Here is a 27,957-nt window from a genome sequence, read left to right on the forward strand (position 1 = left end):
AACGGAGCGCGCGCGCGGGAAGCTCCTCCCCCCCACTTCTTTCTCCCCTTTCCCCTTCCTTTGGTCCTCCGCTGACTCCGGTCTCCCCTCCTCCTTTCCCCTCCCCCTTAGTGGACCGGCGCACTCCCTATATTCCTATTGGTCCGTAGAGTCCGGCGGGCGGTGCGGCTCTTGATTGGTCCGAGTGCAGAGGGCTGAGGGGGGTGTGTCCGGCGCGGCGCGGCGCGCGGCGCGGCCCCGCCCCTCCCCTGGCTGTGTGCGCGAGGCGGCTGTGGCGGCGGCGGCGGCGGCGGTGGCGGCGCGTGGCAGGCCCCGGCCGGCGGGCGGGAGGAAGCGGTGGCGGCGGCGGCGGCTGCGACGGCCAGGGCCTTAGCCTCGGCCTCGGCCCCGGCCTGAGGGAGAGAGGGATCGCGGGTGGTGGCGGCTACGAGCGGGAGGCCCTGGCCATGACCGACTTCAAGCTGGGCATCGTGCGGCTCGGCCGAGTGGCCGGGAAGGTGAGCGGCCCGGGGCTGGGAGGGCGAACGGAGCGGGCGGAGGCCGCGGTCGCCATGAGGGCCCGCAGAGAGACGGAGGCCTCTCACGGGGGGCCCCGAGCCGGGGAAGTCCAGCAGCCGAGGCCGCGCTCCAGAGCTCCGAGGCTGCTGATCCCCGCGGGGCCCGCCCACCCACGGCCCGGGAGTGGCCGCCGCCAGGGTGTTCCTCCCTCCCCCCGGTACGGAGCCGCTTGTGTATCCTGGCCAGGCCTCAGCCCCCCGACTTCCAGCGAGGCCCCAGGGCGGCGGGGATGCCCCCCCCACCCCCGGCCACCCGACCCTGGCAGCCCGAGTCCTCCAGCCTCACCGGGGTGTCAGGTGTCAGGCTGTCTGCTCCACTCCCCCCACCCCCGGGCGCTCCGGCTCTTGGCGTGAGCGCTGAGGTCTGTGGTCCAGCGGAGGGCCAGTCCGGGGCGGCTGAAGTTTCGAGGAACGTCCAGGTTCCCGGGCTCCGTGGGATACAGCAGCATAAGTCTGGAGGGGTGTTTAGGTGTGAAGGGTCTGGGGGCGCCCCGGCTCTGGTGCTGCTTGCTTCTTGGGGTAGGTGCGGTCTAACTCCCGCGATCCCGAATGCTTCTGGGGTGCCTGGCTCGCACAAGCCTCCTTGAAGGCTTGTTTTGTTGAAAGAAAGGAAAAAGGTGTTGTGTGCCAGGTTCCAGGGTTTCCTGGCTGGTTCTGTGGAATGATCCCCGTGACCTTTCGCTGCCCGAGCGAAGCCCACTAGGAGGATAAGTGCATTTTTTTTCTACCTGTGCTAAGGTCACTGGATTGAACTAAGGAGTTTGCCTGGGGAAGCCAGTGAGCAACTAGTTACACTGTTGTGTCACACTGGCCTAGAACAGTAGGGGGAGCCTGGGGAATTAGTGCCATGGAGCAGCACCTGAGCCAGATGTAGGTGGCACTTTACCATCATCATCTTCTTCATAGCTAGCATTTCTAGAGTACGTGCTTTAGGGTGAGTAAAATGTCATGTAAAAACAGGCCTCCCCTCACCTCTTATCTACTCTTCTTGCTTTCTCCTTGTTTTCTTCACCTGATTTCTCACTCTGTTTTGTTCCTCTTCCTTTTACATATTTTGTGTATGGATTAAACCACCAGTGGTACCTGTGAACATTTTTGCTCCCTGGTGCCACCAGCACGTTCTAGTTGTTGACTGCCTGGTCTGGTGAAAAAGTCTGGTCCAGGAAAGCCTTGCTGGTGGCTTCCTGGTTGGTTCTCTTGTGGCTAGCTCTTGATAGATGAGAGAGGCAAGTAGAGTAGGGGACAGGCCCCTTAAGCATCGGCGGCAATTGGGAGTAAAGCCATTTCATTTACATGAAGGCTGGAGGTCTGTACACATGAAGAAATTTAATGGGAAGTTTATTTGTCTTGATAAATTTTTCTACTTAAGTTAATCTTTTTGATGCAGAAGAGGAAGATTCTGATAACTATCATTCCAAGACATTTATATTTAGTCTGATGACAGTGCTGATTTTTGGCCTGTGCTATGCAAAACATTTAGTACCGTAGTGAATTCCTTTACTTACTATTATTACCTCCCCTTGTTATTTACTCATCTAATTGAGGGCAGGTGAGTCAAGGTGATTAAAATAACATTTAGTTACCATCTAACTTCAGAGTTTAAATGTGATTCATAACTTCCTATTGCAATTATTTCACTGTTGGTCTTAACCTAGCTTTGTTCATGATAAATGTAATTCTTTACAATGTCTGGTTAATTTTCAGACAAAGTACACGCTGATAGATGAACAAGACATCCCACTGGTGGAGAGTTACTCTTTTGAGGTGAGAATGGTCTGTTCCTGGGGTTGGGTTGTGGTTGGACATTAAGAACCTAGAGAAATTATGAATACATTTTAATATTCTTTCTTCCTGCTCGTACTCTGGGAATGAGATTCCTCTAGATGAATAACTAACGCTAGTTCTGAATCACTTCAAGACCAGAGATGACTAAGTCAGCTAATTTTGATCAATTTTGGTAGTCCCTGACAAGTAGAACTATACTATATCCTATATTCAAATTAGAATTTGTATCAGAAACTTTGGTTTCTTCTTTCATGGCCATGTTTTTAGGAGCAGATGATTTGGGTCCAGTTTTTGTTATCCCCTGTACCACTGACGTCCATGAGGACCAGATGGTTTTTTTCCCAGAATACTAGGGATTAAGCTAACATTTTCAATGGTTTTATTTCTTTTTTCCACCAGTTTGATTTTGAAGTGTTGTTGCAAGATGGATGATTTTAAGTATTTTCCTTGTCCTATCCCAGGCCCGAATGGAAGTAGATGCTGATGGAAATGGTGCTAAAATTTTTGCTTATGCTTTTGACAAAAATCGAGGAAGGGGATCTGGACGTTTACTTCATGAGTTGTTGTGGTGGGTATTGTGTAGAGATCAATATTTCCGTCTTTTATTTGGGGTGTGGCTAGAGTTTGTAGAGTCTGCCACTTATCCATCCAGTCTCCTTAGTCTCCCTGAATAAGTCCTGTGTGATCTCTGATATGTTGGGTGGGGTGTCTGAGAGTAGTTTTAAGAGCACCAGACTGCACTGTGTATTAGACCCATGGTGCTGGAGGGGAAAGGGGAAGTGCTGCTTTTTTTCCCTTTAGAATCTTATGTTCTTCTGCTCAAACTTTGTGTGTAATAGAGAATAATATGGATTACAGAAGTTTCCAAAGACAAGGTGAACATGCTGCCTTGGGTCTTGAGGCACTATCAAGCTTTTCTCATGAAAGTAATCAGTGAAGGTGGATCTGTAGTCATACTTTGGTTGCTTCACTTTTTCCTCTCTGAGCCTGTAGGTCGGGACCAGGTGTCTTTTATCAAGTGGTCACTGTTTGTTTTTCTGGTGGAAAACTCTAGATTTGTGGGAGAAGTCTTAAAGTTGTTCATTTAAACCAGGACTAGTTATTTCTCAGCCTCCCTCTTTACAGCTTCCTTATAAAATCAGTGTCCGATTGGCAAAATGACATTTATTCCAGCTTGGGCTAATGTGTAGTAGACTTGAAATGGTGTACCCATGGGAACATTCTGGCCAACCAGGTCAGAAGGGAATATAAAAATTTTGGGTCTTAAGATTTTTAGAATAAATGTTCCTATTTCCTTTATTTTAGAAGTTTGCTTAAATCTCATTTTCTTTTTCTGAATGCATAGAATTACTTTTAGTCCAGATTTTAAATTTTAACTGAATTTCATTTGTTTTAAAAAATATTTGTCAAAATGTTAAAACTTCTTTATTCATAGACCCCACTTGTGTGTGTTCAATCTCATATATTGATCAGTTGGGCTAATTCTTAAAAATGAATAATTAGCACACTTTGTAAAAGGACTATAAAACTTACTGTAACTTGGTTAGTCACTCCTATTAGCAGGTCACTTGAACTTGTTAGATAATATAACATATGCAAGGTCCATGGTTCCCAAATGAAAGAAGTATAACTTTTCTGGGTTGGGACATGGAGTATTTTGAAAATGACTAGTGACAATTGGATTATATTCTCAATTGAAAGTGCTCCTGAGGACATGACCATAGTAAGTTGAGCAGTTACAGAAAAGATGAAGTGGAATGTATATACAGTTGATGATATATCTAACATTCATTTATATTAAGATGTCCCAAATGCTATATAAACATGCACATATGCACATGTATTTATTATATGTGCATGTATATATCCATATCTGTACACAATATATGTGTATATATGTGTTTACTTCAGATACATATATACATATATGTGTGAGAATATAAAATAATTTCATTTGTTCCTCACAATAACCCTGTGAGATTGATGTTTAAAGGTATAACTTCCATTTTACAGATGAGGATACTGAGGTTTAGGTAAATTAAGTGACTTTCCCTGGCCCATGGTTACTTAACTAGGAGTAACCATTTAATCCCTGATGTTTAAGGGAGGGGAAGTGAAGGGGCTAAGCTGAACCTAACCAACAGCCTACTGGGAGAGAAGGACATTTACCTTGGAGTCCAGTTTGACTTTTGTGTCTGGACTGAGTGCGCAAAATAAGGTGAAACTAAACTTCTAAAGTTTCCTGTACCTTAGTTTCCTAGAGTTAAGTAGCATATAATTCCATTGCCCACGAACAAAAAATTTTGTTCCTATAGGGCACAGTGCTAGGTGCATACTATATTAGATGCTTTGAGTTTTCTGTGTGTTGTTCACATATACTGAAAATGTCTTTGAATAACAGAATACTTTCTGTAAAAATACCAACAATATTTTTAAAGAAACGTTTATCTGTCCCAGGGAACGACACAGGGGAGGAATTGCTCCAGGATTTCAGGTGGTACATCTTAATGCAGTAACAGTGGACAATCGATTAGACAACCTGCAGTTAGTGCCATGGGGTTGGAGACCTAAAGCAGAAGAAATCTCTAGTAAACAAAGGTATGTCTGAATTTGTGCCAGTCATAAGTGATGTGGATCACAAAGGCTGATGAGGTGCACCTTGCTGGGATAGTTTGGGAGGATGATTCAAATTCATTAATCACTAAATTAGTTCACTACTAAGCTAAATTGCATTTTTATTTATTTTTTCTTCACGTGAATAAAACAAGAGACTGAACAGTTTCTCTTCTCTAATTAGACAGGTAGGGTTATAGTGTGATTCTTAGCTTTTAGAGACACTCAAAGATCTTCCCTTTCAAACTTTAAAGTCTTTCCCCCAGGTGAGAGAAAGTGGGGAAAGCCTATTCAAACTAGGACTAAGTAGAAGAGAATCATTGAACTACTCAGTGCATGTTGTTTGTGCTTATTTTAGGGAGTGGGTTCTTTAATTTTTTTTTTCAGAACCAAAGGAATCTGGGACAGGTTTCCGTCCCAGTATACATTTTCCTTGGAAATACAAATTGCATTCCTTTCTATGTGAATCTTTACTTGAGTACCTAGTAAAGGAAGCTGTTTGGTAAGGTGGAAAGAGGACTGGAATAGGAGTTTGAATTCCAGTTCTACAGGTTATCATTTCTTTTCTGGCTCTTAATTTTCTTATCTGTAAAATTAGGAAGTTGGGCTATTATTCTAGTAGGATTCCATTTGACTTGAAAGTAAATCCATCATCCAATAAACATTTGTTAAGAGCTTGTAGTATGCTAGGCACTCTGTTAGGTGCTAGGGATACAAATATAAAGAAGTAAATTCCTTTTTTTTTTTTTAACACAGTTTATAACAGATAAAGCAATTCAAACTTTTGGTCAGGTAATACATCTTTTTAAAGCATTTACAATATGGACCACAAAAGAATTTTTTTTTTTAAACATTAATCAACTGAGACACAGATAATATTTATGTTGCTAACTTCACAAGCTCTCGACCTAATTGTCTCCACAGTATTACTAAGAATTAAACGACTCTAACTTAATGTTGTTGGTCTGAAGTCCTATGCCTAATAGCTTAATTTTAGACAACCTCAGAATGTCCCCTACCCGTAATCTATAATTGAATAGATCTGGTATTAAGCTTACAAACCTTTTGACTATAGGAAATTGCTACCAATAGTAAGGACATTGCAGGGATACAATATCTCCCCAACTTCATGTCAGTTCCAGGCAGGATTAGATTATCCACTTGAATAAATACCTATTTTGAAAAAGCTTGTATACTTTAAAAAATTAATATTTTTTAAAAGTGCAGACTTTTAAATTTTTTTTCCAGCTACATATTTTTCCCTCCTTCATCCTCTGCCTCACCCAGTGAGAAGGCAAGAAAAACAAAACCTATAAGAAATATATGTAATCTTGCATATCAGAATTTTTTATTAGCCATGTTCTCCCCCAAGAAAAAGGAAAAGATGCTTTAGTCTGTACTTTTGAATCCATTAGTTCTCTATTTGAAGGTGGATAGCATGTCGGATCATGTATCCTTTGGAATTGTGTTGGGTCATTGTGTTGATCAGAGTTACTAAGTGTTTCAAAGTTGATTAACTTTACAGTATTGTGTTAACTGTGTAAATTGTTTTACTGGTTCTGCTTACTTCATTTTGTATTATTTCATACAAGTCCTCCCAGGTTTTTCTGAAAGGATCCCCTTCATTATTTCTGATGGCACTATCATATTAAATCATATCAGTATACCATAACTTGTTCAGCCATTCCCCAGTTGATGGATGTACTCTGTTTCCAGTTCTTTGCCACCACATAAAGAACTACTATAATTATTTTTGTACGTATGCCTCCTTTTCCTCTTCCTTGGATTTCTTTGGAGAAAAAACCCTAGTAATATTATTGCTGCATCAGAGGGTATATGTGCCTGTTTTCCCACATCCCTTCTAGATTTTGTCATTTTCCTTTTTTGTAATCTTAGCTAGACTGAAGGGTATGAGGTAGTAGCTCAGTTATTTTAATTTGCATTTTTCTAATTATTAGTGATTTAGAGCATTTTAAAAATATGATTATTGATAGCTTTTATTTATTCCTGTGAAAACAGCCTATAGTCTTATCCTTTGACCATTATTAATTAGGGTAAAACTTTTATGTTCTAATGGAAGGAGACAACACACACATAGATAAATACATGTAGAATAAATATGAAGAGAATAGATTCAAAGTAGTTAAATACAAGGTGGTTTGGGAGGAAGGAAAAGACATTAGCAGTTGGGGAATTTGGAAAGGCTTCATGTAGTAGGTGGTGCTTAAGCTGTGTCTCTGAGGAAGAGAAGGATTCTATGAGACAGGATTGAGCAAGGACTGCATTCCAGGCCTGAGGGATAGGCATAGTGGCAGGAGATAACAGTTCCATGTTTGAGGAACAGAGAGAAGGCCAGGTAGGTTGGATCACCAGGTGAGGCAAAGAGAGTAGTATAACAACCTGGAAAGATAGAAAGTCAGCAGAAGATCATATGGTTGGATCATATGGATGATCATCTTTTAATGTGGTGTGACATGATCTCTAATGCCTTTTCCAGCCCAATGATCCTATTACTTTATGCCCTAACTGTTTTGGACCTGAGAACACTAGACTTTGAGCATTTATATCAGGGATTCCTTCAGTGGGTGGGCTGCTAAAGGACAGCTTCTAAGGAACCCTGTCCTTGAGTAGGTTTAAGCCCCTGGGAGGAAAGGCATATGCAAAGCATTAAGTGTCCTGCCTGGCTATTTGGGGAATTATGATTTCTTTCCTCACCTGGTTCTTTGCCAGGTAAAGATACCAAGCAGATGAGAAGTCAGTGAGATTTAGGGGCTGAGGTCAGGGGAGCTCCCACTGCTAGTCTAAGCTTCATTCCTGAATGATTCACATTCTTGCTTAGGCACTGTGGTCACTTTGAATTTTTTCATACCTATTTTCATAAATTGTCAGTTCTTGGAGTATCTTCAAAAATAACTACCTGGCAAAATTTACAGAATTTTTTCTACACATGGCAGGCAAAATTTGATGGTTCTAGTGATGTTTAATACCATTTCATATTACTGAGCTTAGAACTATTTTGTTTGGGTCGCTTTTGTCTGGTGGTTTTAGTAGCTGAGTCATGATCATTGCAGTGTATAGCATTTCTAAGCAATCTAGAAAATGCTGAATAGATAGAAACTGAAGACTGCCAACTACTGCCATTAAGTTTAGGGATTTAAGATAATTACCATTAAGACATGGAGGCCATAACCAGTTAAGAACCCTGGGAGAATCTGGCCTTAGAAAAATGTTGCCTCTGGGAAAAACTAAGGGAATATCCACACTTACTATTTGGGCCATTGTCCCAACTTAATATGGGATGTTTTTTGAATTGGTATCTCATAAATGGTTTTCCTCACAAAGCTTTGGGAATAGGAGCAGCTGATAGAGTATTTTCTGATCAAACTGAGTTCTCAAAATACTGTTTCACAGGTCTTTGTGTCTTTTTGAATACAGTTAGATTGGACTTTTACTGTTTGTTGCTGGTGACTCTTTGTTTTATGGACTTTTTTCTCCATTTATTTCCTTATCTTTTACTGGTTACCTTGAGATCAGTGCATGTTTTAACTTTTTGCTTCTCTATTTAAGGGAGCAGAGCCTGTACTGGCTGGCAATTCAGCAGCTTCCTACTGATCCTATTGAAGAACAGTTCCCTGTCCTGAATGTTACTCGTTATTATAACGCTAATGGAGATGTGGTAGAAGAGGAAGAGAATTCTTGCACATACTATGAATGTCATTATCCCCCATGCACTATGATAGAAAAGCAGGTATGTGCGATAGCATGTCGATTATAGCAGTGAGAGCTTTGTTAGGTATACTTCCTACCTACAAGTGTTTCTTGTAATTTTATTCCTTAACACCAGGAACTACTAAAATATTACTTAATTTCTTTTATTTTAGATTTATTTTTGGTATTGCCTTATGCAGCTCTTAATAATTCATTTTCTGACTTTCCCACTTTTTTTTCTTCCCTCAAGTTGAAATATACAGTTTAGTTGGGACATAGTAGTCAGTTGCTAACAGATGGCTGGCTGGCTTCTTTTTAGAGCCTTTGCTCCCTGACTGATTTCTGTTTATTGAGAATGAAATGATGGATTTTCCATGTTCTTTCTAGTTACGTGAATTCAACATCTGTGGTCGGTGTCAGGTGGCCAGGTACTGTGGTTCCCAGTGCCAGCAAAAGGACTGGCCTGCTCACAAGAAACACTGTCGGGAGAAGAAACGAACCTTCCAGCAAGAACTGGAGCCAGAGCGATGACTGATCAATGATATCTCAGCAGTCAGATTCCTGCTCTCATGGGCATCTGTGGACTCTTGTTTTTGCACAGTAATAACAGACTGGTTATTGAAGCCGGAAGCACTGAAGAACCCAATGATGCTTGCATAGAACAGCCACTGTATAGACCAAGCCACTTCAGGGGCTCTATGTAAGGGGACATAGCTTCCCCTCCAGTGTTATTCTCAAGCAGAGACTACTGTGGAGGCTTCAAGCAGGAAGCCTCTCATTATTTATATGTTAATATGTTTGTAAACTCATGTACAGTTTTTTTGGTTAGAAATTACAAATAGAATCATTTACTGTAATCTTCAAATGAGAAACTGTTGGGCCACATGTCTAAAAACCGTCATGTAGCAAAAGCTCATCACCTAGATAGCTGGAAGCCCCAGCAGCTGAGCCAAGGTCAAGGGGGATGGGCTTCCAGCATCAGCAGTTACTTTGGAGAACAGTCTGCATGGAAGTAATATTTAAAAAAAAGCAAAGTAAAGGGTTGGAATGATTTGTTGTCTTGACTGTAGTTTTCTGCTGTTCTTGTCAGCCTGTGGCTACCCTTCCCTTTGCATTGGGGTGGTCCTCCTGAGATTTATATTTTTGAACTGAATGGAGAAGATGAAACTGAAGTGGAATGTAATTACATGTTGTCTACTATTGAATATTCAGGCCACATACTTAACACTCAGTCTTGCTGGAGGACCCTATTTTTTGTGGTTGCAGAAAGTGTAGCCTGTTTTTTCTCAAACTCTGACTGTTAGGGGCCAAAATTTTGTTTCTTTGAGGTAGTGGGACTGCTGAAGGGCTGAAGTGACTAGGTCAGGCATGGAAAAATTAAGTTGGAGCAAGAGAGCATTCTGAATTGCCATTTTTAGTGGTGCTCCTTGCTGAGTGTGCTCATTTGCTTCCTTCTCAATTTTCAGCCTAGAAAGAATGTAGCTGCAAGAGTTTTATCCTTGAAGCAATCTTAGTTACTATCAAGGAAAGGTGGCTGAAGTCTCCTTCCTGCATTTATTTAGGGTACCCTCTGTTCTAGGCTAACCTGGATTAGGTGATTTGTGTGGTAACTGCCTTTCTAAATACCAAGATGAACTGAAGGGATAAGTGTTGTGGGGGGCGGGGGTGGGGTGGGGTGGTACAAGGATGGGAGCAGCAACAACAAACTCATTTCCCTCCCTTCAGTGCATTGGTCTTTTCCAGTATACTGCCATGTGGTCCATAAGAATACTCACTAAGTGGGGCTATGTTTAGACTTGGTAATAAGACCAACTCTCTATAGTGTATTTTTCCAACTCTTTACTTCCTGGGATACTCCTAATCTCAGCTTTATAAAGCTTGTAGGAAGTCCTTGATAAAGTTGAGTTTAAATAAATGACCAGTCCCTAGTTAGTGATCAGTATTGAGTGCTTTCCATAGCCTCATGTCTTCATTTCCACTTGTAATTAGTGAGACATCTCTAAGTCTCTAGACTGCACTTTTGTCTCTTGTTGCTAAATGTTGCCCCTACCTTTTCTTATTTGTAAAATGCCCAATTAGTTCTGAGTTCTAGATGTTAGAATCTGTAGCAGAGGGATGGATGTTTCTCAGTTCCTTGGTTTGGCACACTAGCTTTGGTAGGATAGTCTTAGTGTCTTTGGGCTGGTTTTTAGTGTCAGCATAGAACCAGCAATGCTATGATGGAGTGAAAGATGGGACAGCAGTGAGGAAGAGTTGTCTTTTAAATCTGTTAGAAGCAATTTTGATAAAATGGACTTGAGATCACAAGACTTGTGTTTTGATCATTTGTGACCTGGGTCTCAGTTTCCTTATCCATTAAAATGGACTGAACTAGATGATCTCTAAGGTCCCCTCCCATTTCTATCATTATTTAATAAGTTGAAGTTCATTCCTATAAGCATCTTTCCGAATGTGGATATCGAACTCCATTGTGACAGGTAACAGAATTGTATTTTGGTATCCACCATTTCAGTGAAAACCTTTCCTACATTTTCTCAGCTGTATTTTATACCAATTGTGAAGGTGAGTTGTGAAAATATGTATTCTGGGGATGAAGTGCAGAAATTCCTCATCTGAGACAGGTGATATAAGTTGGGGAAGGGTGGGAGGGGCAGCAGGCCAGTGTTGAAGTGGTGATGAGATCATCTATTGTGTGCTGGGAAGGGGAGATAATTTGTCTAAGGTTAAATAGTGATTATGTATAGGTGATCTGTAGCAGGTTTGAAGTGTGGATGGGTTCTGCAGTCAAAAAAGGGTTGCCTACTCACCAGTAGAGCTCAGACTAGTCTAGCCAAATCTAGGGAGTGTGGCCTCTGGTATTAGCTTGAAAGTAGGCTATTTAACCTGTTCTCAGGTCATCTATAGTGAGGTGTTATTGTCATTCACTTGAATTGGGTTCATGTGGATCTTGAAAGTTCAGGGACCTGGGATAGAGCAAATCACCTGGTCCTCTGTGGTTTGTACCTTGGAATCCTTAGGTGACAAGTCATTTGGGTGGAAGCCTACATGTACTTTTTCAGGTAGATGTTTATAGTGCATAGACAGGCCTCATTAGCATTGTAGAATTGTCTTCAAGTCTTGGGCATCTCTATGGGATTAGAAATAAATTATAGTGTACATGATATTTGTCCTTATTGGGGACGATAGCCCAGCTTGTTTAGGGGGTAAATGATGTACAGGGTAAGTCTCTGTATGACTTTACTTGGGAGAGTATTCAGCAAGAACATTAAGCTGAATACGTAACTGAAAAGACAAAGAAAACTGGTGGGTGCATTATTTTTGGAAACATTTCCTAAGTTCTGCCTTTAATCTAGAAATCAAATTTAACAGCTTGATTCTACAGGTTGCCACAACAAGCCATAAACACATTCTCTAATGTCTCTGGTACTTCTGACCCTTGTCTGTCCTGCCAGGTTTTTCGGCTTATTTCCTGTACTAATCCCTTCTGCTTTGGTACAAATCTGGGAGGAATACGTGATATACACTCAATGTCTAATTTAAAGAAACTGGGCATAATTGTTAAGCAGCTGTAAGATATCTTTCAAGGTTTACAGTTAAGGACAGTTTCCTTTTTTTACCCCAAATTTCCTGGCAAAAAAGGAGGAAGGCAGTGGTACATGGTGAGTTACACAGCAGTGGACTACCCAGAGTTCATATCAGCTGAGTTCTTTCTGATATTATTGAAAATTATCTCCCCCAGCTGGACCCAAGCCAGTACTGCTATTTCCCTCATATATTCTCTGGGAAAGAACGCTGGGCTGGGAATCGAGGAAAATGTAGTCTTTTTAAATCAATCCTTCCTTCTGTCATGTTAGGCATATGTTTCCCATTTTTACCCTGGGGGAATGCCCCTACTTTCCCTCTGCCTTACAATGATCAGCAACTGAAATGAAATAGATTCTGGAAAAAAAGCAAGATTAGAATTATACTTGTTTTCTATTCAATGCATAATCCATATTATTTCCCTTTTCTATCAGGTCAGACTTCATAGCAGAAAAGTGCTAACAAGATTAGTATTTTCAGATCATTAAAATGTGGAATATGCAAGTTTTTCTAATCTTTTCCTTTGGGAAAAAAAATTCTAATCTTTCTGATTATAATAGCCTCAGTTTAGACACTTGCTGTAAGTGGACAGCTTGGTGTCCCATTTCCTCTTGTTTATGGGCACAGGACAGATGTTTGGCTGAGGCTATTTTAGATGACTAACTCTGGGGCATCATGTTAAAGATCACTACCTTTTACATTAAATTGATGGTGATTGCTGCCTTGTATACCTGTTCATGGTGAGGTGTAGGAAATTTGTGGGACTGGCAGCCTTTTCTTTATTGAATTCCACAAACATTAAATACTGCAATCAAGGGGCTGTTGAGTACTGGAAGAAAAGCAAAAATTGTTCCATGATGGGGCTTTTTGGTTCTTATTTTTGCAAACCAGTCCCCATTAACTTAATGGTCTCTGGGGTCTAGCTCCTAAGGGGTCTGTGGGCAGTAACCAAGACTGGGCCCTGGCCATCCACAATGAAGCCCCACAGTTGGGTGTTTCAAGGCAAGGTTTTTTTTTTTTACTGGAAGTAGTAAGTCCCTCCCCAGTGTTGGGGAGAGGAGTGGAGTGAGAAGAGAGCTCAGGCAGCTCCTCTTGATGATCAACGTTTCGAGATTTGTGTAACTGCTCAAGAAGATGTTATGTCCAGTCAGGTTCAAGCTTCATAGTTATGCAGATGGTCAGAATTCAACTGGTCTCAAACAGGAGTTGCTTCTATGTGACATGGCTCTTTGATAGAAGTGCCTGAATGCATCAGCCTTGAGAGGAGGGGACAGGAACTAGGAATGGGGATAAACCAACTCCGATGGAAGAATGTCTAGGCCCTGAGACCCACTTGTTGAATAGTTAATGTGCAGGATTAGAACAGAAGGACAAACTGGTTTGGCAAGAGTCTAGTAATTGTGGTTCTTGTGGAAGGGAAGCTTAGGCCGGTATACTCCCACACTATCTCCTCTGACTTCCTTGACTTCCTGTCTGAGCTTGGGACTGTGTAAAATTGCCTTTAACACTGCTGGACTAGCATGGGGCTTTAACCTGTTAAAATGGCAAGGTCTTTCTAATTTTTTCCTTCTGATTTTAACACCCTGATATAAATGGACCTCCCTTGGCATCCTTATCTTCCTCCTTGTTTAGTGCACAGGGCAGAGATTTATGTCTGGGGCTATTTTAGTAAGTTACTATGACCCAGGTGAGGCATGTTATTCATCATCATTTATATTAAAAGATGAGCCACTGATGGTGAATGGGAAACAGACAAAAGGGTTGTTGTGAAACCCTGGATCCAGAACTGTCTCCAGGTTCTGTGGCTGGGTGACTCATGAACTTTGTCACTGATGGCTGGGCCTGGAAAGTGTAAGAAATAGTGAGAAGCCTAAGGGGATGATTTCCAAAACATTTTATGGCTAGTTTCTCATTTAATCATAAGGACCCCAAGATCTCCATTCCGTGGATGGAAAAGCCAAGGCCCAAGAGACAGCCAGAGAGAACCCAGTTTTCCCAGCCTCCAGCCCTGTCTCTGTGGGCTTGACTTAGTCCCCTCCCAGGACTCCTCCTGTCCCCAGGAATGTTTTCAAGGTTAATTTAGAGGCTGCTCAGGGCAGACCTTAATGTCCTCTATGGATATTAGCTACTTTGTTGTTAATAACAATTGATGACATATCACGCACCAGGTGCCCTCTTCTCCAGCTCCGTGTTTCAGGAGGAGGGGCTGCCTGCCTGGAATGGGCCACAGCACTCAGGCAGAGATGGCCTGGTCCTCTGGGCCTCCTCCCAGCCCTAAGGACGAGCCCTCAGGGGACAAGGGCCCACGCCCCCTCCACCTTGCCCTCCTGGATTCCTGCCATCTCCATGCCTCTTCTATAACCTCTCCTCTGCGGGGGGGGGGGGAGGGGGAAAATCAGCTGCGATCACGTGTCTAAAGCAAATTCCCGGGAGCCCGGATAACAGCCCACCCCTCTTACAGCTCCCCCACCCTCTCTAGCGATCCCCGCCCCCGCCAGCGCCGAGCACGTACGTACGTACATACGCACTGCCCGGAGCGTACATGTGGTCTCGCGCCAGGTTTGAACCCTGGTATGTTAACCCTAGGGCCAGGCACGAACTGAGGCAGATAAGACCGCCCCCGATCAAGGAAGTCCCGCTTCCCATGCCCCGGAAGCAGTAGCTGAAGAAGCCAGCAGCCACGCGTGCAGACGGTTGTGAGGGGCACCAACATAGGGTTGGTGCTGTAGGAGGGCCTGGGTCCCTGCGGACAAAGATCTTTTCGCGTTCCGCCGGGTCTCCACCGCCCCCGCCTTTCTGGTCGGCGGAACAGTGCGTTCACGGCCCAGCCCTGCCTTTCTGCTTCTGGTTTGGCGCCCTCCCGCCCCGCCCCTCCACGCTCTAGCCCGCCTTTCTGAGTCTAGTCCCGCCCTTCCAAGCTCTAACAGGATCCTGGTTTGTCCGGCCACAACCCTCCTGGAGCTAGCCACGCCCCCTGGGCTAGCCCCGCCCATCACGTTCCAGCCTTTCCTGCCCCCAGTCCGTCCCTTCCCTGGCGCGCTCTCCCCTGTGACTCCGCTTTCCCTCGCGGTTTTCAGGCCCCACAGCATGGCCTCCCTGGACACAGGTTCCCAGAAAACCTACTTCCAGGCTCATGTGCAGGAGGAGGCGTCACCAGTGGAGACCGTCCAGGTGGTTGACACGGAGTACAGCGCGGACACCGTGGAGTGGTGCCCGCTGGAGGGCATGAGTGACCTGCTGGCCTGCGGCACCTACCAGCTGCAGATACTGGAGTCTGAAGCCCCGAAGTGCACTGCCCTCTCAGAGGCGAAGCCCAGAGCTTCTAGATCGGGGAAGCAGGGGAGCAAGGTAGGGGGTCTGCTGGGTCTGCCCTGGGGAGGCGCCCGACCTTGGTTCGTGCCTCTGGGCTCTTCAGAGATCCCTCCTGGCTTCTGCCTCCTGGGACGTCAGGGACTGATGCCCGATCAGAGCTTAACAGCGCAAAGGTTTACTCTGCACAGTCACTTCTGTGAGTACAGAAATGCGGGCCCCAGAACAGGATGGCTGAAAGGATTAAGGCGGGGTGAGCGGCACTTGGAGGACAGAAAAGCTTGAAGTCTTTAAGAGCCAAAGAGCTGAGTTGTAGAGAGGAGATAAGTCCATTTGTTAACAATATGTTAGCATTTACATAGGTCTACGTATGTTAGCTCATGTGATCCCCTCCACGGCCCTGAGGTTAGGTGCTCTTATTATCCCCACTTAATAAATGAGGAAACTGAGGCAAGCTGAGGTTGAGTGACTTGCCCAGTATCACCTAGCTAGTAAGTGTCCGAAGCGGGATCTGTACTGGGATCTATCCGCACTTCAGCTCATATACCCAGTCCACTGCACTACCTACATCAAGAACTCAAGGACATATCTTGAAAATTCAAAGTAGCCAAGTTTCAAAAGTTTGCTCATTTTCCAAAGGTAATATACAACATTAGAATATAAAGAGCATATAGTGGTCTGAATAAGTCCATGAATGGCAGTTTAATTTGAAGGGATGCTAGACTTTTTTGGGGTATATGTGCCTAACCTTTTGAGATTGAAGTAAAAAAAGAACAATCATACTGTTAGAATTCATCTTTTTTGTGACTGCCAGACAGAATCCTAGGCCGTAAGTCTAACCTTAGTATGGCAATTCTTATGTTCCTAACTGCATGCATAAGCAAAAACTTCTTGCCTTGAGAGGTAGGTTTTGTGGTACAGTTATTAAGGTATGGAATATTGGCTTCTTTTCTTTGTTTTCTATTTCTTACCAACTTTCACTGTGATCCTGGAAAATTTTCTCTCTGTTTCTATGTCTCTGTCTCTCTCCCTTCCTCTCCCTCTCTCTCTCCTCCCTCTCCCCCTCCCTTTTTCCTCATTTGCTGATATATCACGTCTTTTAGGGATAAGTAAGAGAGTTCTTTCCTGTTTTTTTAATAGCATGGATCGAGCTTCGATGAAGTCATGGATCCTCATGTCCGTATGGGTCGTCTTTACCTGTATAGTTTCAATAAGGATGCCACTGATTCCCCTCTTACTGAAGTCCAGAGGAAAGACTGTGCTGCTATACTGGATATGAAATGGTACATGCAATTTGACCCACAGTTGGTTTGAAGAACATCAGGTGCCATGCAACTCTAACTTCTTTCCTGCCCTCCCATCTTATTATTTTCAACTGGCTATTGGACATCTTAAACGTATAACTTTCCTGTTACAGTTGAGGACACCACCATCCTCCCAGTCACTCAAGCTTCCAATCTAAGTGTCATCCTTGACTCCTCACTCTCTCACCATGACTCATCCAATCTGTTCTGAAATCTTATCAATTCTAACTTTGCAACATCTCTCCCATGTCCCCTTTCCTCCTCTGACATTGCCAGTGCTCTGACACAGGCTTCTTATGCCTTTCATCCCTTCTCCCTACTTACTGTATAATCCAGTGACACCATTTTCTGATTCTCCTACCTGGCAGCATACTCTCCTTTCTCATCTGTCTCCTTCTTTCCCGGCTTCCTTCACGTCTTAGCTAAAGTCCTTGCAGGAAGTCTTTCCCTGTCCCTCTTAATACTCCTTCTTGCTTTCAGTTGATCATCTTCAGTTTATCCTGTCTGTCTCTTTGTATGTTGTTGTTTATGCATTGTCTTCCCTGTTAGACTGAACTCATTGAGAACAGGAGCTGCCTTTTGCCATTCTGTGTTATCCCCACTATTTAGCACATTGCTTGGCACAAAGTAGGCATTTAATAACTGTGAGTTGACTGACTACATGGAACATGCCCTTATCATCTCATAATTGGATTATTACATCAGCCTTTTGGTTGGTCTTCCTACCTCTTGTCCCTCCCCACTCCATACCATCCTTCATTCGGCTGTCAAAGTGATCTTCCTAGAACACGGATCTGAACCTCTTACCCCTCATGGCTTCCCAGCTCAACTCCCTGTTACCCCTCAGAGCAAGAATAAAATTCTCTTTGAGGCTTTTAAAGCCCTTAATAACATGGTCCCTTCCTCAGTTTCCACTCTTCTTACATCTTACTCTCCACATATTTGATACAGTGACACTAGCCTTCTTCCTGTTTATCAAATGAGACCCTCCGTCTCCTGACTCCAGGCATTTTCATGGGCTGTTCCCTTGTGTTTTCATCTCTAACTCTCGGATCCCCTGACTTCCTTCAAGTCTCAACTGAAATCCTGTCTTCTATGAGAAACTTTTCTAATTCCCCCTTAATGGTAGTGCCTTCCCCCTGAGATTACCCCCAGTTCACCTTGTACATATGTATCAATCTCTTACGTACATGGTTGTTTGCATGTTGTTGTCCTTGGGGTCAGGGGCTGTTTTGCTTTTCTAGCAGAGTGCCTGACACGTTATGAGTGCTTAATAATATGCCTGTTGACTGACACAAATTTCGGTTCCCTAAGGCAAGATCATTTACAGGTATGGTGGGTGTGGAAGGATACTCTCTCTAGCCAGGGCTTTGTCTTTCTTTATCCTATGTATTCCAGCCTTGTCCACTAGGGGGCACCTAAAAATATTTTATTCTCAAGTGTCTTGGCTTCTTTACAAGCGACTATTTTTTCCTTTGCTTCTTGTTAAGAGATGTATGCAGTTTCTCTGGGAGCTGAATTATAAGCACTGATCCAACTTTGGGCTTGTGTCTAAATGGGACCCTCTGCACCATCTTCTGTTCCAGTCTTCATGTTTATACTTGCTTCATCCTTTTTAGTTCTGACTTAATGTTGGTGTCCCCTCTCTCCCAAGGTGTCCCATTCCAGTTGCTGGCCAGGCTGTCCTGGGATTGGCAGATGCTAAAGGATGCATCGAGCTGCTTAACTTGATGGAATTAGAGGTCAGTCACTGGGAAAGCTAGGCCTATGCAGTGTTTATGGAAGACTAAAGGCAAGTACTCTCATAAGTGCTTTGAGAAAATAAGGTGTGAACTATGACTAGGTTTACAAAAGGAGAGGTTGTTAAAAAATTCCTTTATTTCCAACTATGAGGGCTCATTTTTAGTGTAAAATATTTTCAGACCCCCCCCTTCATAGTAGTTGTATTTTTTTGTATCTATTGACTGAGAACATAGTATCAAAGGAATATGTTTATAATTGGAAGGGACCTTAAAAATTATCTAGTCTAACCTCATTTCACAGATGAGGTTATTGGATTTGGAGTAAATAAATGGCAGGAGCTCAGATTCCAAACAAGGTACTTTTGATCAAGTATTCTTTCCACTGCATCTCCAAAAACATAATGACAAAAATGTTACTCTGAATTCAGCCCTAGTTTCCAGTGAGTTTGTATTTTATTGAGGACAATAGCTCCTACATACTGTTGAAAATATAAAACTTTTCACATGAAACTGATTATTCATGGTAGATATTTTGTTGGGGCTAAAGTGACAGTGCTCACTATGATTATAAAGTCAAAGCCCAGGGGACTGAAACCCAATTGGGTAATTGGATACACAAACCTTTATCCAAGGAGAAGTGTCAGAGCTATATGTTTATATTTTGGAGTCATCCTCATAGAGTTAATAGTTGAAGCCCCATGAGTATATGAAATCACTTAGAGAGGGTAGAGAGAAAAGAGAAATAGAAAATCGAGGGCTTTGTACTTTACAACCTCTAAGATCTCTACCAACTCGAAATCCTATGATATTCCAATTGTGAAGGATCAGTAAGAAAGGCAAGAGTAGAATCCCAGGAAACCCAAACCAACGAACACTTTTTAAGTTTTCTGCTATGTGCAAGGCACTTTGCTTTGGTACTGGAGATACAAAGACAAAACAAAGATAACAGCCCTTGCCTTTAAAGAGCTTACATTCTAGTGGGTAAATATATCAGGGATTCTTGATCTGGGGTCTGTGAACTCAGTTTTTTAATAGTTGATAACTGTATTTTAATATCACTGTTTCCTTTTTTCATCTTTTGTATTTTATGCATTTAAAAATATTATTCTGAGAAAGGCTTCACCAAACTGCTACAGGATTCCAAGACACAGGTTAAGAATCCCTAACGTGTGGTCCTTTTTGGAGGAGTAGGAGAAAGGGAAGGGACAGAGCACTGACAACTAGAAGCCAGAAAAGCTTCTAGTAGGAAGTGGCCCTTGAGTTGAGCCTTGAAGGAAGTAGGGGTGGGGGGGGTCATAGAAGTGGAGGTTAGGAGAGTGTGCATCTTGGGATGGGGATGTGCAAAAGCCCTGGCACATAAGATGGAAGGACAAGTTTGGAGAAAAGCAAATAGGCTTGTTTTAGTGGAACATAAAGAGAAGGAAAAGGAATTGTGCACATTAAGCATGGAAAGGTAAATTGGAGACAGATTATGAAGGACTTTAAATGCAAAGCTGAGGAACTGGTATTTTATTCAATAGGCAGCCTCTGAAGTATTTTGAGCAGGTGAGTAACATGGTCTTCAGAAAGATTATTTTGACAACCATGTAGAAGATGGAGTGGAGAGAGGAGAGCCTGGAAGCTGGAATCAGATAGAAGGCTGTTGGAATAGTCCAGGTAAAAGATGATAAAGGCTATGAAAGTATGCTCTGTGTGAACAGAAAAGTAAGAGATTGATTGAGACCTTTTGTGAGGGTAGACTTGATAAGGCTTGGCAACTGATTGGATATGTGGGGAAGGGTGTTTAATATTCAAGACTTGTTGAGTTAGATTGTGGAAGAGAGGGCCTATTGAGGGCAACTTTCCCTATCCCCCTTAATGTTGGTGTCATCCCCCTGAGATCATCTCCAATTTATCCTGTCTGTATCTTGTTTCTGCATAGCCATTTGTATGTTATCTTCCCAATTAGAACGTGAACTTCTTGAGAGCACCGGCTATTTTTTGCCCTTCTTTGTACTCTCAGTGTTTAGCAAAGTGCCTAGCATATAGGAGGTTTTAAATAAATGCTGCTTGATTGCCTGACCAAGATTGCAAACCTGAATGTTTGGAAGTATGTTAAAAGAAACAAGGAAATTTGAAGGAGAGGATTTTGTGGGGGAGATGGAAACATGTTGAGTTTGGGATGGGACCTGATGAGATTACAAGGAAAGGGAGGGAGAAAGAGAAAAGAAGAGAGTCCAGAGCTTTAGGGAAGACCCATGGTTAGGAAAAGGAGAATGTGGTGAGGAGGAAGTCAGCAAATACAGTGTCATGGAAGAATGAGTTGTCAGAACTGTCAAATGAGGACTGAAAACAGGCCATTGGATGTGACATGTAGGAAGTCACTGGTGACTTTTCAGCAACGGTTTCAGTAGAGTAATGATAATGGAAGTCAGATTACATGAGTGTGTGTTGAGGAAGTGGGAGTTGCACTTGTCCAAGAAGTGTTGTCTCATATTCATTTTTGGGGGAAAGGTCTATGGTTAAACAACACTAAATCAGAATTTTTGTTAATTGAGAGTTGCTTAGGCCAACTGTTCCTACTCTTTGGGTGAGTGGAGTTTACTAAATAAATTTGTAGAATAAATAAGAGAAAATTTGGTTTAGTAAAAGTGTGATAATAAACTTCTTACGATATTACTTCAGCAGCATTTGCTCTTAAATTATGAACATGGTCACTGTAAGCAGTTCTCCACTCTTTAGTGCCTCATCTTGGTGTGGAGGTGACTGTTCTGCAAAGCTGTGTCAATGGAGCTCCACCTCTGGTAGGCCCTCCCCCATTGCCAGGCCTGGTGGGGGGCTCCATCTTCTCCTTTTGGAATCTCAGTGTCTTTCAAGACTCAGTGAAGAGCCAATTCCTGTAGAAGTCTTTCCTGATTCTCCTAGTTGTGAGCACTCCTTTCCCCTGAATTAGTATATATGTATTTTGAATTTGTATGTATGTATTTGAATTTATTTATCCATTTACATAGTGTATCTCCCTAGTAGTAATGCTCCCTTGCCAAGTCCCTTGTGTTATTGTGAACTTCAGCAGCAAGTACAATGCTGGGCATATAGTGAGCTCTTAAGAAGTGCTTATTGAATTGTATGCCTGCCGCCACAGAGCCAGTTTCGCTAAGTTTAGAGAGGGTCATTACCAGAATGCTGGCCATCAGCTTATGAATTTCTTTAGCCAGAACAACTTATGAAGATAGTTTGCACAAGCATGGAATCTACATCTACATCAATGGAATGATCCTTGAAATTCTGAAGTGAGTATTTACAATGTGGGTATAGCACAGGGGTTCTTAACCTAGGGTCCATGGACTCCATGGGGAGATTTCAAGAGTCTTTGAATTTGGATGGGAAAAAAATGCATCTTTATTTGTACCAACCTTTAACTAAAATTTAGCATTTCTTTCAATTATGAATGTAGGCTACAATACTTTATTTTGAGAAGCAGTCCCAATAGATTTCACCAGACTGCCAATGAAGTCCATGCCATAAAAAGGTGAAGAACCCCTGGTATCAAGTTGGAAGGAGTTTTGGACTTAGAGTTAGGAGGGACCTTGGTTCTTTCTTTTCAGCTCAATTATATACATTGGTCCTTTTCCCTCAGTCCTGAGAGTGAGTGAAACTGGCCTTCTCTCTCTCTTCCTCACACATGGCATTCCATCTGCCTTTACCCTGGACTTCCCCCAGTTCTGGAATATATTTACTTCAGTCTCTTCAAAGTATCACCTTCATAAAAGCAGCTCAGGTATCACTTGCGGAAGAACTTTCCTGATCTCTCCATCTTCCAATATTCTCCCTCCATAAGTACCTTGTCTTTATTTTGCATTTATTCTGTGTATGCTTATATATGCATATTTTATCTCCTTGGATAGAATGTACACTCTGAGAGAAGTAGGGGTTGTTGCATTTTTTTTTTTTTTTTTACAATTTGTACCTCCAGAACCTAGTCTAATGCCTATTTAAGCACATAGTACGTGCTTAATAAATGCCTGATCAATTGATTATTTGCCTTTCATACACTTATACACCATACACAATTAAAGTCGTACTTTCTAAGCCTTTTTTTCTCATATGTAAAATGGATATGATAATAGTACTTGATTCCTAGGGTTGTTGTGAATAGCAAGTAATGTTTTAAAGTTCTTTGCGAATTTTAAGCGCAATGTAAATATTATCTGATATATTAAAGTAGTTAAATTTTTCTAGGACAATGTTTGATCCATTTATCTTCTGTTCTTGTCGGCCCAAACCAGCAAGTATTCTTTGAACTACTTGCACCCACTCAGGATGTTGTAGGTCATCTAGTCCAATCTCCTAGTTTCATATGTGAGAAACTGAGGCTCAGAGAAGTTAATGTATGACTTTGCCCAGTCATACAGGTAATAAATGGCAGAGCTAGGATTTGAACCCAGGTCATCCTTTCAAATCCAGTGGTTTTGCGACTCTGTCAAGGTACTTGAAAATGAATTTCTTCAAGAAAATGATCTAAAACTCATCTATTTTACGATATTGATATTAGGTTGTTATTTTCTCCCATTAGTCACATTTAGTTTGGATGAATTAATAAGTTTTTATTATATTGGGCAGCACTTTAATAATCTTAGGGATTTTGAGTAGTCATGGGAAAAGAAACTCTTGTTGTTTTCCTTCAGGATATGTTGGCCACCATGCTGGTGGTGCCTGCTTTGTTGTGGCTAGCCTGGTTTCATTACAGTGACAAAAATTCCATTGTCAGAGATCACTGTGATTGAAAACGGACCCTTAGAAACAGAGCAGCTAGTCTTCCTCTGAGAAAGGATGCAGGAATGAAGTCTTGTAAAGATTTCTGACCGTCAGTGATTAGCTTCTTTGAACATTGGAGGATGTGCTCACCTAGATTAAGAAAGAAGAGCAGTTTGGGATGTGGGATTACTCTTAGCCGGTGCTTCCCATTGATAGATTCTTTTTTGCCTCTAGTAGAAGAACCATTTCATGTTACAGCCACTTCTTAAGAAAACCCTGGGACAACAGTGTATTGCTTTGTCTCTAGACTGGTCAGCAGGACAAGCCATAAGGTAAATTACTGAGATCCATTGTTGCTCCTTTGACGGCCAGTTTTTATTCTGAAATAGCTGAATGCCAGAACTGCTTTACTGTGTTTGCCATTGTTTTTGGTCTCAAAAATCTTGGATTGTGACATCATTTGCTATTTAAATAGTGATAGTAAATGGTGATAATAATCTTTTATCTGGAAAAATTGATAATTAGTCCTTTTTGTAATCTTAAATGGAAACTGAGACCTTCTGAAATACTAAAGTCAGCCTCAGCCAGCTGAGGCTTATTCTTTGTAGAGAGGTAAAATGAGTGTATAGTACTTTTATAGATGATTGTATTTTTAGGTTGGGACTTTTCCTATGCTACTTCTTATGGCATCCTAAGCTTGAGATGGGAAGGGGATGGTGGGTTCAAATCAGCAAATAGACTTCAACTCAGTTTTCTTATTGACTTTGCATCTCTAGGGCCACTGGTCAGCCCCTAAGAATTATTAGTAGTGACTCGAAAGGGCAACTGCACTTCCTTGCTGTGGATGAATCGGAGCCTTCAATACATAGTCTGTCAGACTGGAAGGCTCATGACTTTGAAGCCTGGATTGCTGCCTTCGATTATTGGCAAACAGACATAGTATATTCAGGTCAGAATTTGGTAAAAGCCATCACTTCCCTTGACATCAAATCCTCAGGCATTTTAGGGAAACACACTGCCAGTTTTGACCACATGACTATGGATACAACCTTGGATTATTTGGGTTGCACTTGGTTAATCAACTTTTGTCCATAGTTTACCTTCCCAAAGAAAAGGGGATGAAGGGAGGGGGAAGGATATAAAGGAAAAAAGAGAAAAAATAGTGGTCTCTTTTCTAGTGTTCCACGGAGTCCTTAAGTCTATAGGTGAGGGTTATAATCAGAACTGTTCTTTGGGATTAGTCAACCCTCTGAGAAGTGTCTGAGCCAAGGGTGGGGAACCTGCAGTCTCTAGATCACATGAACACATCCTTTTATTAAGGATTCTCAGATTCTGAGCTTTGTCTGTAATGAGTGCTGTTGTTGATCGATGTTTCTGTCTTCACACAGGTGGAGACGATGGACTTCTGAGAGGCTGGGACACCAGGAGCAACCTGGATAGTCCGTTATTTACCAGTAAGAGGTATGCTCCCATGGTGCCAGCTGGTCAGAGAATGCACGCTTGTTGCAGGAACCCTTGCACAAACTTGCCTTCAGGGTCATCCATTAATTTTACCTTCCTTACCTCCTCACCTCATTTTTCTTTACTGTATTGCATGGACCTTCTTATCTGGAGTTTGCCAGGAAATAGTCTTGTTATCTGTGCATGGCTTGCTCATCCTTGCTTCCTGCTATCTCACAGACTGTCTCTTATTGCAGACATTCAATGGGTGTGTGCAGTATCCAGAGCAATCCCCATGAGGAGAATATTCTGGCCACAGGAAGGTGAGTCCTCCTTAACTTAGTTTGTTTGGCTCCCTCCCTTCCTTTCTTCCTTTCCCTCCGTTTGAGTTTGTGGTGCTGTTATACTTATCTAAGCCAGCTCCTGGCCCAGAACTGTACTCAATTTGAGGTGCTTTAGTTTAGAGGAGACACCTTTTTCCATAATGGGGTTGAGAAAAATGATGGGAACTGTGCCTTGTCCTCTCTCTCTGGAGAGTGGTTTTTTATCTCCCCAGTGTCTTTTGTGCTGCTGCTACTGTTAATTTGAGTTTGGCTTTCTCTGACAAATTTGCTTTGATTCATTGGTTTCAGTTATGATGAGCACATTCTCTTATGGGACACCCGTAACATGAACCGGCCATTTGATGATACTCATGTAAATGGAGGTGTGTGGAGACTCAAGTGGCACCCTGTGTATTCTCACCTACTTCTGGCTGCGTGTATGCATAGTGGCTTTAAGATCCTCAACTGCCAAAAGCCTTTGGGTGAGTTGGATCAGGAAGCATGGCCAGGGTCAGCTCTGGAGTATTCTATAGGTCACCAGAGACCTAAAGCCAGTGATCATGAGAAGAGCTTCCTTAACCCAGAGCAATTGTTCCTTCCACTTTCTGTGTTATGGTAATGATACCAGCCAGTGAGCATCTCTTCATTCCTATGGGACCAAAAGGAGTCCTCAGGCAGCTGCTGACATACTAAGAATGTCTTTCTGTCCAGGCCACCAGCATCAGTGTTGCTGCAGGGTTGCCTGATATCCAGGGCATGCTCTTATACCAGCTTTAGCCCACAGATTTGCTGTAAAGAGTTGGGTTCCAGTGTGTAGTTACCCCTTTGTTTTGCTGTCTTTATTTAACTGCTATTTCTGGGTGCTGTAGTTGTTTCCTCTCTTAACTTCAGCCACCGAAGTCCTAATGTAGTTCTAGCCCTTGTCTTTGGGGGAGCTTTTTCTGGATTGACCACCGGTCTCAACCTCTAGGTTTTATACTAGTAAAGAAAAAAATTCTGAGCATGCTTGAGTAGGGGAGAAGGAAATTTTCTAGGCTTGGCAAAGAGTGCTTTAGCATTTTTATTTGGCTTCTAATTCTCTTTTACCCCTAAAGCAGTAGTCAAGAAGGGATTTGCTAACCATTGATAAATTTACTATCTTTACTACATTCCTTTTAGCAGTCTATGACTATTTTACCTTTACAAGTTTCCTGTTATTTTTCTCATAAACTTTTAACTACTTACCTCTAAGCTCTTAACTGTGTTACTTCTGCCTATATTTGTAATTCATTGTCCTCAGTGCTCTTGATTAGTCATTTGGAGGAATTGATAGAAAAAGAATATTATTAGCTGTTGATAGTTGAGAATCTTAATGAACACAGAAACGTGAAACTTGTTTTTTATTCCCTTATTTCTTCTTAGAGGAGAGGAAGGAGGGATCCTTTATCCCTGTGTCCTATAAGTCACACAGTTCGTTGGCATATGGAGCTGACTGGTCCAGGCTTTGTCTAAAACCTGATAAACAAATTCAGCAACAGACTTTTTCAGCATCTGATGATAAGAGCAATACGGGGAGCTGGAAAGCAGATATTTGTTGGAATGTGAACACAGAATATCCGCTGTCTTCATCCTCTTTGGATACGGTGGACAGCAAAAAGAGTTCAGAAGAGCAGGGCACACTGCCCAAGGGGATGATAACAGAGACGTCGGACTTCTTTGTCCCGCTGCTTATTAAGGAGGGTTCCAGTCATCTTACTAGTAGTTTAAAGGGAAGGCTTCTGGAGTCTGAAGAACCAAATAGAACAAAAACTGTCGTGAGTCTTTTAGCCACATGTTCCTTTTATGATCATGCCCTTCACCTCTGGAAATGGGAAACAAGGTCAATTGAAGCATAAGTTACTATGACCAGTTTTCAAATTGGACTTTAAAAGGACAGACAATTCCACAAATGAATCAGAAATATTGGGTTCTTCATTGTGAGTAAATTGTACAAGGATTTTTATTATTCCATGTGATGATCAACCCTGTTTAACTTGTTAAAATGAAGTTTCTCTGATTATACGTAGTACTCAGCCACTTTTTGGACATGTATAGTTAAGGATGTTTAGTTGTGAGGACTCTAGTAGCAAGTCTACTACTGGGCTTATTGCAAACTGAGGAGGTGGTTTCTTTCTTTGTAGTCTTTAAATTGGATGTTCTTGTTGAGAGTGGGCTGGGCATCTTTGCTTGGAAGGGTATTTCATATGGATCTCTTAGCTTTTGGGTTCCTAAAATTGGCCTTTCCTACCTCTGATAATTGTTAACTATCAAGACAAATTCTTTGCTAACCCTCCTTCATAGCAGAGAGAGAGTATGTCCTGGCACAATTGGTTGCTTCTTCTGGCTGTGTGACAAAATGCCCAAATCTGGAGAAAAATGAGCGTTCTAGAAATGTCATCTTTTACAAAGAACTCTTTCAAAATATAGCCTCAGTAGTGATGACTGAAATGTCTATAGGAGATAAGATGTGTTCATTCCAGTTATTTTTGTTCAAATTGTAAACTTCTTTTAAAATGAAATGTTTTCTTCAGGAAGATACCTTAAAAACAAATAAAGTTTCATAATGGCATCATTATAGATTCTGACTAGCCTTCAAACTTGTTTACTGGTGTGGGTAAGTAGATCTGGCATTTTTTCCTGCTCTTTTACTTAGGGGATCAGGATTGGATGGAGTAGATGAGAATGTTTTCCCATTTCTTTGGGTTGTCTTTGTATTCTCAGTAGAAGGGTTCCAGAGTCCATTGGTGCTATGACTAAGAGTATATTAGTCCTTTTTAATCTGCAAGCCAACTTTAAATTATACAAATGTAGCCATTTAATCCTGTTGTAGACTTCTTATTAA

At 42.2% G+C, this 27,957-nt stretch overlaps 2 protein-coding genes and 1 long non-coding RNA gene across 7 annotated transcripts; 2 read left to right on the forward strand and 1 right to left on the reverse strand.

The window, feature by feature from the left end:
• The first annotated feature begins 260 nt into the window (after positions 1-260).
• Positions 261-9,714, forward strand: ZMYND19 (zinc finger MYND-type containing 19). The gene is made up of 6 exons (XM_072633165.1): positions 261-497; positions 2,262-2,321; positions 2,804-2,910; positions 4,800-4,940; positions 8,523-8,703; positions 9,051-9,714. Exons 1-6 carry the CDS (start codon positions 447-449, stop codon positions 9,192-9,194), a joined length of 684 nt encoding a protein of 227 aa, XP_072489266.1. The 5' UTR covers positions 261-446; the 3' UTR covers positions 9,195-9,714.
• A 4,228-nt stretch (positions 9,715-13,942) lies between these two features.
• On the reverse strand, positions 13,943-17,659 carry LOC140519789 (uncharacterized). 4 transcript variants are annotated; one of them, XR_011972287.1, is made up of 5 exons: positions 17,220-17,659; positions 15,369-15,859; positions 14,766-14,988; positions 14,411-14,614; positions 13,943-14,087 (listed from the first exon to the last, which is right to left on the reverse strand). It is a non-coding gene; the product is annotated as an uncharacterized lncRNA (long non-coding RNA). The 4 variants fall into 4 exon arrangements; XR_011972285.1 differs by having other exon boundaries at positions 14,762-14,988; XR_011972286.1 differs by having other exon boundaries at positions 14,758-14,988.
• DPH7 (diphthamide biosynthesis 7) lies at positions 14,988-27,692 on the forward strand. 2 transcript variants are annotated; one of them, XM_072633171.1, is made up of 9 exons: positions 14,988-15,593; positions 16,695-16,837; positions 18,513-18,600; positions 23,572-23,666; positions 24,111-24,283; positions 24,723-24,795; positions 25,032-25,097; positions 25,407-25,579; positions 26,499-27,692. In XM_072633171.1, the coding sequence occupies exons 1-9, from the start codon at positions 15,333-15,335 to the stop codon at positions 26,969-26,971; spliced, it is 1,545 nt and encodes a 514-aa protein (XP_072489272.1). In that variant the 5' UTR covers positions 14,988-15,332; the 3' UTR covers positions 26,972-27,692. The 2 variants fall into 2 exon arrangements, with proteins under 2 accessions (XP_072489272.1, XP_072489273.1); XM_072633172.1 differs by lacking the exon at positions 14,988-15,593 and adding an exon at positions 15,662-15,753.
• Positions 27,693-27,957: the final 265 nt, after the last annotated feature.

This window comes from Notamacropus eugenii, chromosome 1 (assembly GCF_028372415.1).
Source record: "Notamacropus eugenii isolate mMacEug1 chromosome 1, mMacEug1.pri_v2, whole genome shotgun sequence".
NCBI lineage: Eukaryota > Metazoa > Chordata > Mammalia > Diprotodontia > Macropodidae > Notamacropus > Notamacropus eugenii.

Excerpts from the sequence above, each read along its gene's own strand:
- DPH7 (XM_072633171.1), top strand. The coding sequence starts at position 15,333 with ATGGCCTCCCTGGACACAGGTTCCCAGAAAACCTACTTCCAGGCTCAT. Across the intron at positions 16,838-18,512 it reads GCTATACTGGATATGAAATG|GTGTCCCATTCCAGTTGCTG; the intron begins GTACATGCAATT and ends CTCTCTCCCAAG. Across the intron at positions 18,601-23,571 it reads TTAACTTGATGGAATTAGAG|AAGAACCATTTCATGTTACA; the intron begins GTCAGTCACTGG and ends TGCCTCTAGTAG.
- ZMYND19 (XM_072633165.1), top strand. The coding sequence starts at position 447 with ATGACCGACTTCAAGCTGGGCATCGTGCGGCTCGGCCGAGTGGCCGGG. Across the intron at positions 2,911-4,799 it reads TTACTTCATGAGTTGTTGTG|GGAACGACACAGGGGAGGAA; the intron begins GTGGGTATTGTG and ends TATCTGTCCCAG. Across the intron at positions 4,941-8,522 it reads GAAATCTCTAGTAAACAAAG|GGAGCAGAGCCTGTACTGGC; the intron begins GTATGTCTGAAT and ends TCTCTATTTAAG.